We start from the raw sequence: 15,986 nt of genomic DNA on the forward strand, positions 1-15,986 counted from the left end.
GTTCTGTGTCCTGGCTAGACAGCATCTGCTAGAAGTCAACTAAGCACAGCAGGCCAGGGCTCACTGAGAGTAAGCTCTGACCCCGCGGCTCTAGAAAGACATGTGCCTATGACAACCAGAATGGAATCAAGCAAGATAAAGAGGAGTTTTAACTTACTTTTTTTTTGTTGTTTTGAGTTTTAATTTTCAATCACACTACTAGGTCCTAGCCATGATGATAGCCCCGCCACCCTCCCCCAAATGGAGGCCAGATTTCCTCCCATTTTGTTCAGGTCCCTGCAGGAGGCTGCATGACTACCTCTATGTTTCATTTATGTATCCCCAGGGAGGAGACTCTTGGTAGTTGCAAGACAAGGCTCCTGCTGACACTAGATGAGCAGACTGATAAGGGGACCCTGTGTGACTCTACCCAAACCTCTGATGATGAGACACCAAGATTGGCCGTCTCCCAGGTGCAGAGCGATATAACAGCATATAGCCTCAGGCTTGGCTTGGAGGATCTGGCCCCAGATCCACTGCTTAGTCTATTTTGTACAGCTGCAACAAAATACCTGAGGCCATGTAAATTACAAAGGACATAAATGGACTTTCTTTTCATAGTTCTAGAGGCTGAAAAAAAAAATCTAAGCTCAAAGAAGTAGCACATTTGGGTATCTGATGAGGGTCTTCTTGTTACATTGCAGAAGGTGGGCAACGAAGCTAGCTAAATTCTGCATAAAGCCTCTCTTCTAAAGACCTTTAATCTTTAGTGAGGGAGCAGCAGCCTTTGTGGTTACCTAACCACTAAAGGCCCAATCGCTCCTCCTCTTTTTTTTTCTTTTCTTTCTTTCTTTTTGTTTCTTTTCTTTCTGTCTGTCTTCTTTCTTTCTTTTTCAAGAGAGGGTTTCTCTGTATATCCTTGGCTGTCCTGGACTTACTTTGTAGACCAGGCTGGCCTCAAACTCAGAGAGATCCGCCTGCCTCTGCCTCCTGAGTGCTAGGATTAAAGGTGTGTGCCACCACCACCTGGCTCTTTTTTGTTTCTTTTTTGCTGTTGTTTTGTTTTGTTTGTTCAAGACAGAATTTCTCTGTGTAACAGATCTGGCTGTCCTGGAACTCACTTTGTAGACCAGGCTGACTTTGAACTCACAGAGAACTACCTGCCTCTGCTGGAATTCAAGGCATGTGCCACCATCGACTATCTTATTTCGCTCCCCCCCCCAATCTCTTTTCTTTTGAAAACACATTTAATCCCAGCACTCAGGGAAACAGAGGCAGGCAGATCTCTGTGAGTTCCAGGCCAGCCTGGTCTACATAGTGAATCCAGGACAGTCAAGCCTACACAGAAAAACCGTGTCTGGAAAAAAACAAAAAGGAAAAGAGATTTATTTTTAATTGTGTATATGTACGTCTGTATGTGGGCATGTGCGTGTGAATGCAGGTGTGCACAGAGGCCAGAAGAAAGGGGGAGATATCCTGGAGCTGGAGTTACAGGAGGTTGTAAGCTATCTCTCCAGCCCCTCTCTAGGCTAGGAATTAAACTTAGGGCTTTGGATGTGTCAGGCACATACTCTACCACTGAGTTATATATCTGAGCCTTCTTTTTCAGTTTTTGTTTTGACACACAGGGTCTCACTAAGTTGCCCAGACTGGGAACTCACTCTGTAGCCTAAGCACATCTTAAACTTGCTTCAGCCTCCAGGCTGCCTGAGGTGGTAGGTTTGCATCACCAGGCCCTGCAAGGCTCCGAATACTATCACTATCTTTCCAGTCTCATGTCTCCTTTAAAATTCCCCTTGGTCTATTTGAAAGTTGTCTGATGGTCCAACTGTCACGACTTAGTTTATTCTTGCTCGACCACATGTATTATGCTTTGATGACCAGAAGAATGGTTTTTGGTTTGGTTTTAGGCTGTGAAATTCCATCAGGATCTTGTCTGGTGACGTATACTAAACGGCCTTGTTTTCTTACCACGGTAGACAAGGCTTCCTTGTCTGGTTCTACTTGCCCCCATTTCAGGCTCCCACTAGTGGCTAAACAAGACTGTCACCTAATTCACTCAAATATCATTGGTCACTCCAACAGACGTACATGGAAACAATGGGAACACCATTGCTGGATTTAGGGAAAGGACAGACTTGGGCCTATGGGCCTCCTTGTAATCCAACGATGCACCCTTATTGGGCACCAATACAATGTCTCTGTGGGAACCAAACCCAATGCTTACCAAATAACCAATTAATTGAGCTTAATCAAGTAACTGGGCCGTTTTTTAGCCTCTGGCTATAGTTTGAGCTATTCTAAGAATAGCATTAAAATTTTGTTGTTGTTGATTTTTAAAAGGGTGTCATATAGTTCATGTCTTCCAGCTCTCTGTGATGCTGAGGATGACAAACTTCAAATCCTCCTGCCTTTCCCTCCCAAGCGTTGAGATTGCAAGTGTATCAATATGCCACACCAGCACTGCAGCTAAACAATACGCTGGACAGGGTGACTCAGCTCTCTAATGCCAGCAACCAGGAAGCTGAGGCAATAAGGTCACAAGTTTAAGAACAGTCTAGGCTACACAGTGAGATCCTGTCTCAAAAGAATGAATGAAGCTGGGTGCCCACGCCTTTAATCGCAGCACTCAGGAGGCAGAGGCAGACAGATCGCTGTGAGTTTGAGGCCAGCCTGGTCTACAAAGCGAGTCTAGGACAGCCAAGGCTACATAGAGAAACCCTGTCTCGAAAAACAACAACAAAACAAAACAAAAAAGAATGAATTGAAGCAGTGTAACAATCTTGAGATTTAAAGTCTATAGCTTTAAGAGCAATCCCAGCACACACTGAAAACAGCATGCAGCAAACCCATCCCTTTCCCTCAACTTCCCCGGCTCCTGCCCCCACAATCTGAAATAAGGTTTTTCTAGAACCAACTCAAAGCCAAGGGTGAAGCCACACATGCTCCCTCATGAATATTTCCTACTTGGGAACAACAGAACACCTGTATAGTTTTCAGTCACTAGGTAAAAACCTTCTGCCTCTTCCAACTGCCTCTACACAACTGGCTGTGTAGTGGCCCCAGGGGCTGGAGATATGGAACCATATCTGGAACTGGAAGGCCAGCACCCGGTCCCAGAGCAGCCAAGCAGCTCCTCCCCATCGCTGGTGATGCCACTGCATATACCTTGGTTTCTCTAGAGACTTTGACACAGTTGTAGTGGTGGCAGGTGGGCAAAGCACTCCTGCGTTTATTAGAGCAGAGACCCCCCTCCCTCCTGTTTCCCAGTTCACCATATAGAACACAGAGGCTTCCCCTACAGGCCCCTCCCACGGATATGAACTAGCTATAAGGTACCCCTTCTCTTCCCTTCCCATTCAAAGGAGTGTGATGGAATGCAAGGGAATGAATACTGAGCCATGTTACTTAGAGGGATGATCCTGCACCCACCAGATTTAGCTTACTTTTCTTTTCTTTTGGAGGCAAGGTCTTGTTATATATAACCCAGGCTAGACTCGAACACTGAGGAGTCGTCTCCTGCCTCAGGGCTGGGATCACAGGCAGGCAACCACCACATCCCGAGCTTTTAATTTAGCAGTTCAAAGTGATGGGCTGTTATGAGTATCGGTGGCGGGGGGAGGGGCGGGGGGAGCATAATCTCTTCACTGCCACAGCAGGATGGTTGAGAACTGTTATTTCCTAGCAAGGGCAAGTTTCCAACGAGGCCAAATCGGCAGGCCAGATTTGAGCTGAGAGCAGAGAAAGGGTGATTGTCACTCCTAAGCCATAACGCAGTGAGTGATGTAGTTGGGTGGGACACCTTCAAACCGCTGAAAACTTACCAGTCCTATTTGTTCTTAGCAAAGCAAACCACGAGATTGAACACTGCGTGGTAACCAGGGAATGAGCTGGGAAGTTATGTTTGTTTGTTTGTTTGTTTGTTTGTTTGTTTTCGAGACAAGGGATCTCTGAGTAGCTCTGGTTGTCCTGGAATCACTCTGTAGACCAGGCTGGCCTCAAACTCACAGCGATCCACCTGCCTGTACCTCCCTAGTGCTTGGGTTTAAAGGTGTACGCCACTACACCCGGCTTGAGCTGGGAAGCTATGTACTGGGACTAAAGTCCTGAGGTGACTAGATGCTGCCAGCCCTTAGTGCAAGCTACACCAGGAAGTCACTTCCCATTTTTTTTTCTGCAGGCTGAGTACCTTTTCCAGTTTCATACAGACCCTCACTTCCATCAAAATGCCCTGACTCCTGGAGAAGACAGAGCTATTTTTTTTTTAAACCATATCCATACCAGGTCACAGGGAACACAACCCCACAAGACACTGTGACTAGAGTCAGTGGAGTGGGGCTTGTCAAGGCTGCTGACAGCTTTCTTTCTACTAAGAAAGCTATCTTGGGTGGGCTGCGCCCGGCTGCTCATGAGCAGGACATCAGGCCAGCCGGGGACTTGCTGCCTGGCTATGCTAATTTGTTGGCCAATTCACAGGAGGTGGCAGCTGATGTTGTAATGATAACTTAAGAGGGCAGCAGCAGCAGCAGGAAAAGTTTGCTAAAAAACGGCTTTTATTACAAGGCTTTCTTGAGTTTGGCTGTCCCCTGACATTATGTCATTAGGAAACACTGATGCCTCTCAATAGAGAAAAAGCAATCTGTTCGTGAAGCAGAGGCTTGCTGAAAGCTATTAGCTGTCTCCTGGAAATCACAACATTGAAGCTTTCACAGCAACAGCATCAACACATTGTAAAGAAGCCCGGGGAGTGTTTGACTCTCTCTGCCTTCTTTATTACTCATTCCTCTAGTAGGGGGGAGGTGGGGGAGGCGAGAAAAGAGGACTCTTTTTTTTTCCAATTCATTCACACTTAATAAGGCAAAGCATAACCCCAGTGGTTAAAAATAACAGCACTGGGGCTAGAGAGATGGCTTAGTTGTTCAGAGCACTTGCTGCTCTTGCAGGGGACCTGGGTGATTCTCAGCACCCACAGGTAGCTAACATCCATCTGCAATGCCAGTCCCAGGGGTTCTGGCCTCCTTGGAGACTGCAGGCACATGGCGTGCTTACATGCAGGGAAAACATTAATACACATAAAATAAAAATAAATAAACCCTTTAAAAGAAATCAATTGCTATGGACAGCGCATTGTCCACAGTTGGGTGGAGAGCGGGAACAGCCTCTGACATGAACTCTGGTGCCCCCCTTTTTTTTTTTGGTTTTTCTTTTTTGTTGTTGTTTGTTTTTTCGAGACAGGGTTTCTCTGTGTAACTTTGGCTGTCCTGGACTACCTTTGTAGACCAGGCTGGCCTTGAACTCAGCGATCTGCCTGCCTCTGACTCCTGAGTGCTGGGATTAAAGGCGTGTGCCACCATGCCCGGCTGGTACCCCCTATTTGACCACTTCCCCTTGGTGGGGAGGCCTGGTGGCACTCAGAGGAAAGGGAAGCAGGCTACCAGGAGGAGACCTGATAGGCTGTGATCATATGGTGGGGGCGGAGGTCCCCTTCTGTCACAGACCTAGAGGAGGGGAATAGGGTGAAAGAGGGAGGGAGTTGGGGAATGGGAAGATACAACTGAGGGGATAACAATCAGCATGTAATCTGAATACATTATTTAAATAAAAAAAAGAAATTGATTGCTCTTTCCACGACAACAGGGATTAATTGTCGGACAACAACTCATCCCTTTGACTCTGGGGCCAATCAGCTTCTTCAGCCTTTATGTCTTTTGCTGTGCTCACTCACCACTCCTCATTGTTGGGATCAGAGACAAACGAGGTATGCCTGTCTTGACACTCAGTCTGAAATGTTGCCTGGCCTAGATCGGAGGGTATTAAGAGGGAGGTTTGTGGGCTGGAGGGATGGCACAGTGAGTGCCTGCCTTGTAATCAAGGATTTAAGATCCTCAGCACTCGCACAAAAGTCAGCCAGACCCAGAGGCTACCAGTAATCCTAGAATTTAGAAGGCAGAGATGGGACCCCCTCCCCAGGGCATGCTGGCCAGCCAAGACTATGAGACTATGAGCTCTGGTTTCCGCAAGAGACCCTACCACAAAAAATTCATGAGAGAGGGATTGAGGAAGACAGCCACCATTAATCTCAGATCTCCACACACATGAACCTCTGCACGCACATATGAACATACATACATGAGCCAAAAAAGGAGGAGCAGAGTGGAAGGAGAGGTCTGAAGTCCCCCGCTCAACACTCAGCCTAAGGTCAGCCATTCCCTTGGTACGAATCTCTGGGCCACTGAAGCTTTTCAGCAGCCATCACTAAAGACAGACGCTATTCAGACTCTGGACCTTCTGTCACCCATACCTGAGACTCTGGTAATCAAGAGTTACCACACTAAGATGGACGGATGAAGGCACTTCACTGCAGCTTGTCAAGGACTGCTCATTAGGACACGTGACTAGCCAATTGAACCCCTCTGTGGGCCTACTCACATTCATGGTTCCATTGATCTCGGCCACCGACTCATCATCCGTGGGGAACTGATAGATCTGGACTCCATTGCTCACAAGTTCACTGGTGATTTTGATCTTGAACTTAGTCAGCTCGCTCTTAGAAATGGCATCAGATTTAGCAATGATGGGGATGATGTTCACCTGGGAAAATGAGGGACAAAGTGGCATCAACTGCTGCCGACTAGCAACTCACCAGTGCAGGACCTATAGGGTTCCCATCAGCTCCCAGAGCAGATAGCTCAGCAGGCAGGTCCAGCACTCTCCATCCTTAGCCAAACAACAACATAATAAACAATCATGGGTACTTACTAGGTGTTGGCCACTGAACTAAGTACCCTATTAATCCTAACAATCACTTTCCCAGAAGGGGTTATTACTAATGTTTTACCACTGTGAAACTGGACCACACAGAGGTTAAGTAACCAGTCTAAGGCCACAGAGCAGATAAGTAGCAAAGCTGAAATTCAAGTCCAAGTCAGCCTTACCCCCCCAAAAGCTAATAGCATCTATGAGCTATCTACCAGTTCAGATATAAATTGGTGAGGCAGGTGATACCTTGGAATGAAGGTCACTGCTAGAGTGAGCCAAAGAAGAAAGATGGCAGGGAATCTAGAGTTGACAAGGTAGACATTCATTGGTAACAGTAAGATGTCCCAACCCATTCAACCTAAACACGCTCCAACAAAATATAACATAGATCCACATGGGAGGTATCAGAAAAAGAAAGCAGTAGCAGACTTGGTGATGATGAACACATGGCTCTCTTACTTGCAGCAGCCAGTTAGGCACAGAAGATATAGTGTTAACAACCTGGCATGAAACCTATGCAGAAATGTTAGACAGGGGCTGGGGGGATACAGCTCAGTCGGTAGGATGCTAGTGTAGGTCCAGCCTCAGCTCCACCTATAATCCCAGCACTGGAGAGGTAGAGGCAGGAGGATCAACTCAAGGTCATCTTCAGCTACATAGTGGGTTCGAGGGTGGCTTTAAGCCTCATGAGATCCTGTCTCATGCCCCCAATCCCCCAGCACCACCCTGCACAAGTTACTAATGCTTGAGTCTTGTAGGGCTTGTCTCTGGGTAAAGAAAGCAGGTGTGGATGCTTAATTGCAGATAGCAAGAGAAAGGCCCAGTGCAAGCTCAAAGTTCAACTCACCTGCACCATGACCCTTGAAATCCCTCCAGTACGAGAGAAAACTTTTATTGCCAAAGGTAAAGAAATCTGAGATGGGCATGGCTTTGGGAGACAGAGAACACTAAAAGAACGGGTTCCTGCAGAGAATGGAGTTGTTCCTGCTCGCAGACCCCATTGGAGCAGCTTTGAATGGTTTTCAGACCTGAGGCTCTGAGAGGAGAATGTGAAAGCTCTAGAACTGAAGAAGTACTCTCTCTTTTGTACTTTCAAAGTTTCCTGAAGGCTCATACCACATGGCTTAGGGATGCTCGTGAAAGACAAGACCTTGCAGTGATCTGTCTTGAAGCCTTTGGGGGGTCAAAAGATCAGAATCTTTGCCAAGGCGGAAGAGTGAGCAAATCTAAGTCTTCTTGTTCTTTTTGTTTTGTTTTGTTTTTGGTCAAGCCCTCATTGGTACACAATCAACATAAGCCAAAGACTTCTTACTTAATGCACCCTAGCCACCAGGCTGCCCACCGCATGGCTCACTGCTGCCCTATACAGTGGCACGCTGGGCATGAAGACATTTCAGGAGTGGCCTATTATTCATGAGCAGTAAGCTCACTGCTGCAAAAAATGGAAAAACTGGTCTTATCCTGATTATAGCTGACATTCAGTTTTTTATAATGGCTATGCTACCAAATGATTACATGTAAATTAGAATTTTGTATACTAAAATAACTTACAGTTACAGAGCTAATGCCAGTTCTCAGCTCAGTTACAAGTTGTCTGACCTTGAACAAACCTCTTGCCTCTCTGTGCCTTAATGATCTCATATGTAAAATGTGACTAACAGGGCCTAAATACACTAGATTATTAGAAGGACAAAAACAGTGCCCAGTCCATATTGCGGAAGTCAATTATTTATAGATCTCATCGATCAAAGTTGAGCTGGTGCCTAACTAGAGCCTTCACCCCCTACTGACTTGTGGTCGTGGTACTGGAATGTACTTTGCACCCTACCAAAGGAGACAGGCAACCACCCAACCAGCTACAAACCCTGCAACCTACAATGGCTGTCTGTCTGAGTGAGATGCTGGTGCAACAGTGCTACAAATGCTGTGAAAGTAAGCAACCACTATCTAATTGAATTTAAGGCCCACTCCATGAGATAGGAACCCATGCCTGACACTGCTAGACCTGAGACTAGATAAGCCACGGACCTAGAGGAAAAGCAAATACCACAGTTCTGTTAAAAGAACATTACAATAAAAGGACTCCGAACAACAATCTGCTATACCCATAGATCAGTGCCTTGCTTAGCCATCTTCTTGCAGTAGATGGGAATTAACACTAAGACCCACAACTGGACAATGTACAGAAAGGGAGATTTGGGAGCACTCAGTCCTAAATGGGATGGCTTCATCAAAGTCCTCCCCTCAAGGCTCAGGGATCTATGTGGAAGAGGAGGTGGAAAGAGTGTAAGAGCCAAAGGTGGTGGATGACTCCAAGGAAACAGCATCTTCCAGACACAATGGGACTGATGCGCATATAAACTCACAGAGACTATGGCAGCCTGCATAGGGCCTGTGTGGAGTTGGGGCATGGGAAAAGTCATGATCAGCATATATTATATGAAAAAATTGATTAAAAAATAAATAAAAATTAAATCCATGAAAACAAAATAAAATAAAACACTTTTTGTTCAAAACAAAAACAAACAAACAAACAACAAAGCGAAAAACAGGGCCCAGTAGCTAAGCTCTTGTTGCATTAGGATCCTCAGAGCCTATAAACACATTGGGTGGGCATGGCAGCCTACCTATAATTCAGCCTCAGAAGGCAGAGACAGAGGATTCCTAGAGCAAGCTAGCTAGCAAGACTAACAATATGGGCAAGTTCTGGTTTGGCTGAGACTCTGCCTCCATGAATAAGGTGAAAGAGAGACTATAGAGGACAATGCAAATATCAATTTTCAGTCTCCACATGCACAAGCACCCATAAGCATATGCACCTCCACACGTGTACCCTCACATGCGCAGACATGCATACGTACACATAAATAACATACACACATATATAAATGGAAAAGAAAAAAAAATGGACAAAATCACATGAATAAGCACACAGTGCCTGGCGCATGCCAAATGTTAGGGAAGAAAAACTATAGTCCTTGGGCTTTGTAAAGAATCCAACACTGGAGAGATGGCTCAGAGGTTAAAAGCACCACCTGCTCTTCCCAAGGTCCTGAGTTCAATTCCCAGGAACCACATAGTGGCTCACAACCATCTATAATGAGATCTGGTGCACTCTTCTGACCTGCAAGCAGATATGCAGGCAGAACACTGTAAACATAATAAATAAATAATCTGTTAAATGCTAAAGAATCCAACATTCAATTTATTTTGCTTTTATGGTGTTGGGAACTGAATCTAGGGCCTTGTACATGGCTGAAGAGATGGTTTAGTAGTGCGGACCACTTGGTGCTCTTGCAAAAGACCCAGGGTTGGTTTCCAGCGCCCACTTGGTGGCTCACAACCTTTCCCGAGTCCAATTCCAGGGAATCTGATATCCTCTTCTGAACTCCTTCAGCTCTCGGCATGCCAGTGGTGCACAGGTGTACCTACTTGCAGGTAAAACTACTCGAAAAAAAAAAAGTAAAACAAATCTAATTTTCAGAAGGAAAATAAAGACACTTTTCCACTGGCAAACCAGCACCCCCGTGCTTAAGCAGCCATCCTGTCTACATCCATCCATATTTCCAAGACAGAACAGGGTAGAAGAACACGCAGGACAAATCCATCGCTAATCCTAGGAATCCAGGTGGCAACGCATATGACACAAATGCAGGATCTATAACATCATCTTTATGCAGTAAGGGGACAAAGGATTGGATTAGGATGCCACAAAACCTCTGCTGGAATCCAGCATCCCCTGTGTATTAGCTCAGTAAGTAAGAGTCCAGCTTGCTCAGCCCCAGCTCCTGCCCCATACCTTACTATCCAGCTTCTTCATGGTGACTAGGTCCAGAGACTTAAGCGAATGGCCCGTGGGGGCAATGAAATACAAGCAGACATGGATGCGCGAGTCATGGTAGGTGTGCAGCACTCTCCGGATCTTCAGCTCCTCCTGCAGGTAGGCCTCAAACTGAGTATCGATGAAATCCACGATGGGCTTGTAGCTAGAGTGGAGAGGACAGAAACGGCTTCAAATGCTTGGGTTTTGACCGGCCAGTCCCATATAGGAATGCAAAGCATCCTGTGTAATTGGACCCTCCCTCATCTCCTCAGGCTTCTCCATCTCTTCTCAGTGGGCTTTCCTACTGTCGACTCTGGCTGATGTCTTGGTCCCCACACGAGCCCAGCTTATTTCTTCACCCTTTCTTCATCCCAATCCTGCCTTTGCCCACCTCAGGGATCAGTTTAATGCCTTCTCTTCTTAGGCTCAAAACTCCCTTCTGTAACCCAGCAGTGTAAAAATACATATGTGATATTGGCTCGCTTGATTCTCCTTGACAGGAGCTCATGTTCTCACAAACCCACAGGCGCTGAAGCCATGTGGAAGCCACTGGTAGGAAGACGTTCCTCCATATTGGGATGTCAATCTAAGCCCATTAGATGCTTTCTGCATCTCCCCACACCATGGCTTTGGACTGGGGCTATGTACATAAGACCTCTCTGTCACCCGCCCTGGGAGAAACTGTGTAGCAGTGTTGCGGGATCTTTGTTCATTCTTGCAGTAGTGAGTGGAGCACATCAATGAACAACCTTGATAGCCACAAAGTTTTGTACTTCTCACCTAAGCAACCAGACAAACTTTGATAAAGATATATCCCCCATATCATCTACATAGCCCCCCCAGCTCACTGAGTAGCTGTGCAAAGCTCTTCTAGGCAGCTTCCATGAAGACTCATTCATTCATTCATTCATTCATTCATTCATTTTTGGCACAGGGTCTCATAGTAGCCTTGGCTGGTCTGGAACTTGCATACCAGGCTAGCCTCAAACTCACAGAGATCTGCCTGTCTCTACCTCCCCAGTGCCAGGAATAAAGGTGTGCACCACCATGCACAGGTCTATTTGTTTATTTTTGAAACAAAGTCTTGCTACATAGCCTACACTGGTGTGGAACTCATTACGGAGCTCAGGCTGGCCTCAAATCCATGAACCTCCTGCCTCAGCTTCCCAAGTACTAGAATTAGCTCTGTGGACCACCACACCCAATTCATCAACACCTCCTAAAACAGTGGGCTGAAGGTCTATAGGTAGTTAGTAGTTGCTAAGGGAGGGAATGACATTTTCTTCAGTAGTGTAGCCACTGCTGAGTTGCCCATGTTTTTATAGCTAATAGCGTATCCATGCTCCTATAAGTAACCTTAATTGAACTTACTTGTTTACGTATATACACAAAGGCATAAAAGTAGAAGAGAGAGCTGGTAAGATGGTTGGGTGGGGAAGGGCATCTGCCATCAAGCCTGAGGACCTGAACTGGATTCCCAGAGACCAGATGATGGAAGGAGAGAGCTGCCTCTTGTAGCTGCCCTCTGACCTTTACACATGGACCATGGTGTGCATACCCACGCACACAGGCGTGTTTGCACACGCTAACAAATAAATGAAAATGTGACTATTAAAATAAAAACCACATGATGTACATGCACGAAAGTATCATAATGAAGCCCATTATCATGTATAATTAGTATATGCTAATTTTTAAAAACTCGAAAAAAGAATAGTCAGCTCAGTCCTCCTCCCTTTTCTGGAAATTCCTTTCTTCCTAGCCCTGTCTGCACTGAAGCCACCCCAATTGCCCTGGCATTCTCTTCATTCCTTTCTTTTTTGTAAAAATACATATATTTGGTGTGTGAGTGCATGTGTGTGTGTGTCGGGGGGTGTGGTGAATGTGGGGGTGTGTGCCATGGGATAAGTGTGGAGGTCAGAGGGTAACTTGTGGGAGTCAGTTCTATCTTTTCGCCATGAGAGATCCAGGGATGAGGCCTCATATCACCCGCGTGGTGGTGGCAGCAAACATCTTTACCCACTGAGCCATCCTATCTGCCTCTGTGTCATCAGACCCCAGCATCATCTTTAAGCTCTAACTAGGTCATCTCAGCTTCAGCCCCACCTCCCTTCTCCTGTCCTCAGTTTGCATACTGCCTCTCCAGTAGAGAGGCTGCCTCCCTTTAGGGAAGAAGAGGATCATTCCCTCAGCCCCAGGCAGGGAGTTGTCAGATTCCATCGCCAGAAGAGAGTGATCAAAGGAAGGCATGAGCCCAACCAACACCTCCCACCTCCAGCAGCTCCCAAGCTGAGCCTTTGTGAAAGAGGCCCCTAGGAGAGAGGAGGAAAGCATCATTTAAAAAAAGAACCACCGAATGCTGCATCCTGAGAAGCGCATACAGGAAGAGACCCAGGTGCAGGGTATCTCTGGCACCCTAAAGGGCGGAAAAAAATCTAAAAATATCATTCTTTCTTCCTTTGATTCCCACCCACCCCAGCCAAGACTGTTCTGAAGCGCAAATGATCCCTTGGTAGCAAAGAGTCTTAGGAGGTCCCTGAAGAATTCACAGTGAGAGTGGAGGATGCAATCCTCAGATGTAGCTAATTTTTAGATGGGTAGCTGATTTGAGTTCTATGATCAGGCCATGGCTTTACTTTCTTCTGTTACGTAACTTCTTTTTTTGCTTCACCCAAAGGGGCGGAGGAAACAGAAGAGCTTAATTTTTTTTCTTCAGCTTCCTTCCTGTCGACTATCTGAACTCCAGCATTCATCTTATTCCTACTGCCTCTGGCTCTCAGCATCTCTGAGGAGGTGCATAGATCAGACCTGCCAAACCAGCCCATTGGCCACCAGGATTCGGTTTAGAGCGATCTGAAAGCTGGGTGACTCATCTTTTGACTTAGTCAGCTTTGTCCTGCCGGTGTCTGGCCTGCTGTCTGCCTTACAGTAAGGATTTCACCTACTTCTCCAAGTTCCCTCACCTCTGCCCCCATGGCTGATCTCCCCACAGTGGCCCTGTCTTTACATGTTGCTATCCTTGCTCAACTTCACTCTGGGGCAAGGAAAACCCTTACTCTATATGAAACTGTATTACCAGCCCTTTTTTTCCTTCCTTTTTGGTTTTTGGAGATAGGGTTTCTCTGTGTAGCCTTGGTTGGCCTGGACTCACTTTGTAGACCAGACCAGGCTGAACTCGAACTCACAGCGATCAGCCTACCTCTGTCTCCCCAAGTGTTGAGATTAAAGGTATACGCCACCACGCATGGCCCCCCCTTTTTTTCAAGGCACTGCTTTTCTCATGCCCCTTCCAAAACAATGTTTCTCTATGTCCCACGCCCTAGTTTCCATGGAGAGGTCTAGAACATGGCTTTGCTTCTAGCACTTTCTTCCCTAACCGACTCCATCCTTCTTCATCATCACAATCAATCTTTTCCCTTTTTTTTTTTTAAAGCTTTTTTAATTTATTTTTTATTTTTTATTTTTTTATTTTTTGAGACAGGGTTTCTCTATGTAGCCTTGGCTGTCCTGGACTTGCTTTGTAGACTAGGCTGGCCTCGAACTCACAGCGATCCACCTGCCTCTGCCTCCCGAGTGCTGGGATTAAAGGCGTGCGCCACCACGCCTGGCTAATCTTTTCCCTTTTAAGGCAGCAAGACTGATACTTTTTCGAGCCATCCATGCACTTTTCTAACTTGATAGGTGTTTTGCCTGCATGTGCACCATATGCATGCCCAATGTCTATGAAGGCCAGAAGAGGGCGATGGCTTACCTGGAAATGAAGTTACAGACAGTTGTAAGGCCCCAGGTGGGCGCTGGGAATTGAACCTGAGACCTCTGGAAGAGCAACAAGTGCTCTTTTACTGCTGAACCATCTCTCCAGCCCTATCCATACAATTCTAAACATGGAGTCCACAGACATTCAAGGAGCACATGGATAGAATTTAGAGAATCCCCAAACTTGGACAGGAACAAAATACATGTCTAACTAAAGTTTGTTATTTTCTTCAAAATACATGTCTAACTGAAGTTTGTTATTTTCTTCGAAATACATGTCTAACTGAAGTTTGCTATTCTCTTCTGTTATGAACCTAGACAATAATCTATAGTACTGTCTGCAGCACCTGTGACTTTTCTATCCAGTTAGAGATCACTCATATTTTTCTTCCTAGGCCAGTGGTTGTACATATGTCAAAATAGCATCTACATCCATCATTGTTTCTGTATTCTGGTAATTATTAAGCCTGCAAATAGATATTATTTTGGGACCTAACAGAGAAGCATATGTGTAACTAAATCATAACTTAAAAATATTCTGGTAACTGTATTTTTAATATAACTCGTACATTTTAGGCATTTAAAGTTATTTTGAGAATGAGGCCATGGGCCACAGCACAGTACCAAATGATCTAAACCACACAATGGTCTAAATACGTCTTCCTTTCTGGTAGGGAGATGCACTATGGAGACACCACAACCGAGTACTGATTAGAAAGTACTGGGTGTTCAGCTACTTTTGATACCATGACCAAGCACAGCTTCGGAGGGTATAATATCTGGGCTGCAAGCCACAGTGAGATCCAGGTGAAGGGCAGTCCAAGCACTAGGCACAGAATAATGATCCTAGGCCGAAGGCAGCCTGACAAGCTTAAGCAAGAGGAAGAAAGGCAGGGAGCTAAAATGTACTGCATGGCTGAGGAACGAGAAACTGTCAACCACAGCCATACAACTGCAACAGCTGATGACTGGACAAAGAAAATGGGGACTACCCGTACAATAAAATACCTTTAGATAGAAAGACATTCTCCTATAACCTGCCTGACACATGTGCGGCCCTGCGTTCAATCCCCAACACCGAAAAGGGAGTGAGAGGTTGGAGGGAGGAAGGCACTCATATACAGACGAATTTCATGGTTTCATCTATATGAGGCACCCGGAACAGTGACAATCACAGAGATAGAGGACACAGTGTTCACCAGAAGCTGAGGCGAGAAAGGAACGGAGACTTGTCCAGTGCCAGAACTACACAGAGGCAATGGCTGAACAACAGATCGTGGTACTTGACAGTGTATTAAATGCCACTGGATCGTTAACTTTACCTGAGTTTTGTCAAGAGTCTCAGTGGCTTGAGTACACTTAAAGTCTGAGGAGTGCTGGCATCTGGCATCTACCTGCTCACCTGACTGAAACCTAATTCTCCCCTGGAGACACTATCATCGCCCAGCAGCCATCTCCAGGATATGTTTCTTTTCCCTAACAACCCATGCACTTTGAGGTGAGATAAGGTGAGCAAGCGTGTAGCTCTTCTGGGCAATCCCTCTAGACACCTCCTCCATGTCAATGTAAAGCCTCTTTTCATTGGAGGCTGTTGGGATTCAAACCAGGGACAAGCAGCTGAGGTGCCTATTTAGCATGCTAACGCAGCTGGCCTCCAGGTTCTCCCAGC

At 46.0% G+C, this 15,986-nt stretch overlaps 1 protein-coding gene across 5 annotated transcripts in view; it reads right to left on the reverse strand.

Annotated features, from left to right (window-relative positions):
- The window catches only part of Septin6 (septin 6), a 77,353-nt gene that overhangs the window by 21,531 nt on the left and 39,836 nt on the right, over positions 1–15,986 (reverse strand). For all 5 annotated transcript variants that reach the window (XM_051140855.1, XM_051140858.1, XM_051140857.1 and 2 more), the window contains 2 exons: positions 10,538–10,724; positions 6,409–6,570 (listed from right to left, as the gene is read on the reverse strand). In XM_051140855.1, coding sequence (XP_050996812.1) covers positions 6,409–6,570; positions 10,538–10,724 — 349 coding nt within the window. The remainder of the gene's footprint in view (positions 1–6,408; positions 6,571–10,537; positions 10,725–15,986) is intronic.

Source organism: Acomys russatus, chromosome X (assembly GCF_903995435.1).
Source record: "Acomys russatus chromosome X, mAcoRus1.1, whole genome shotgun sequence".
Classification (NCBI taxonomy): Eukaryota; Metazoa; Chordata; class Mammalia; order Rodentia; family Muridae; genus Acomys; species Acomys russatus.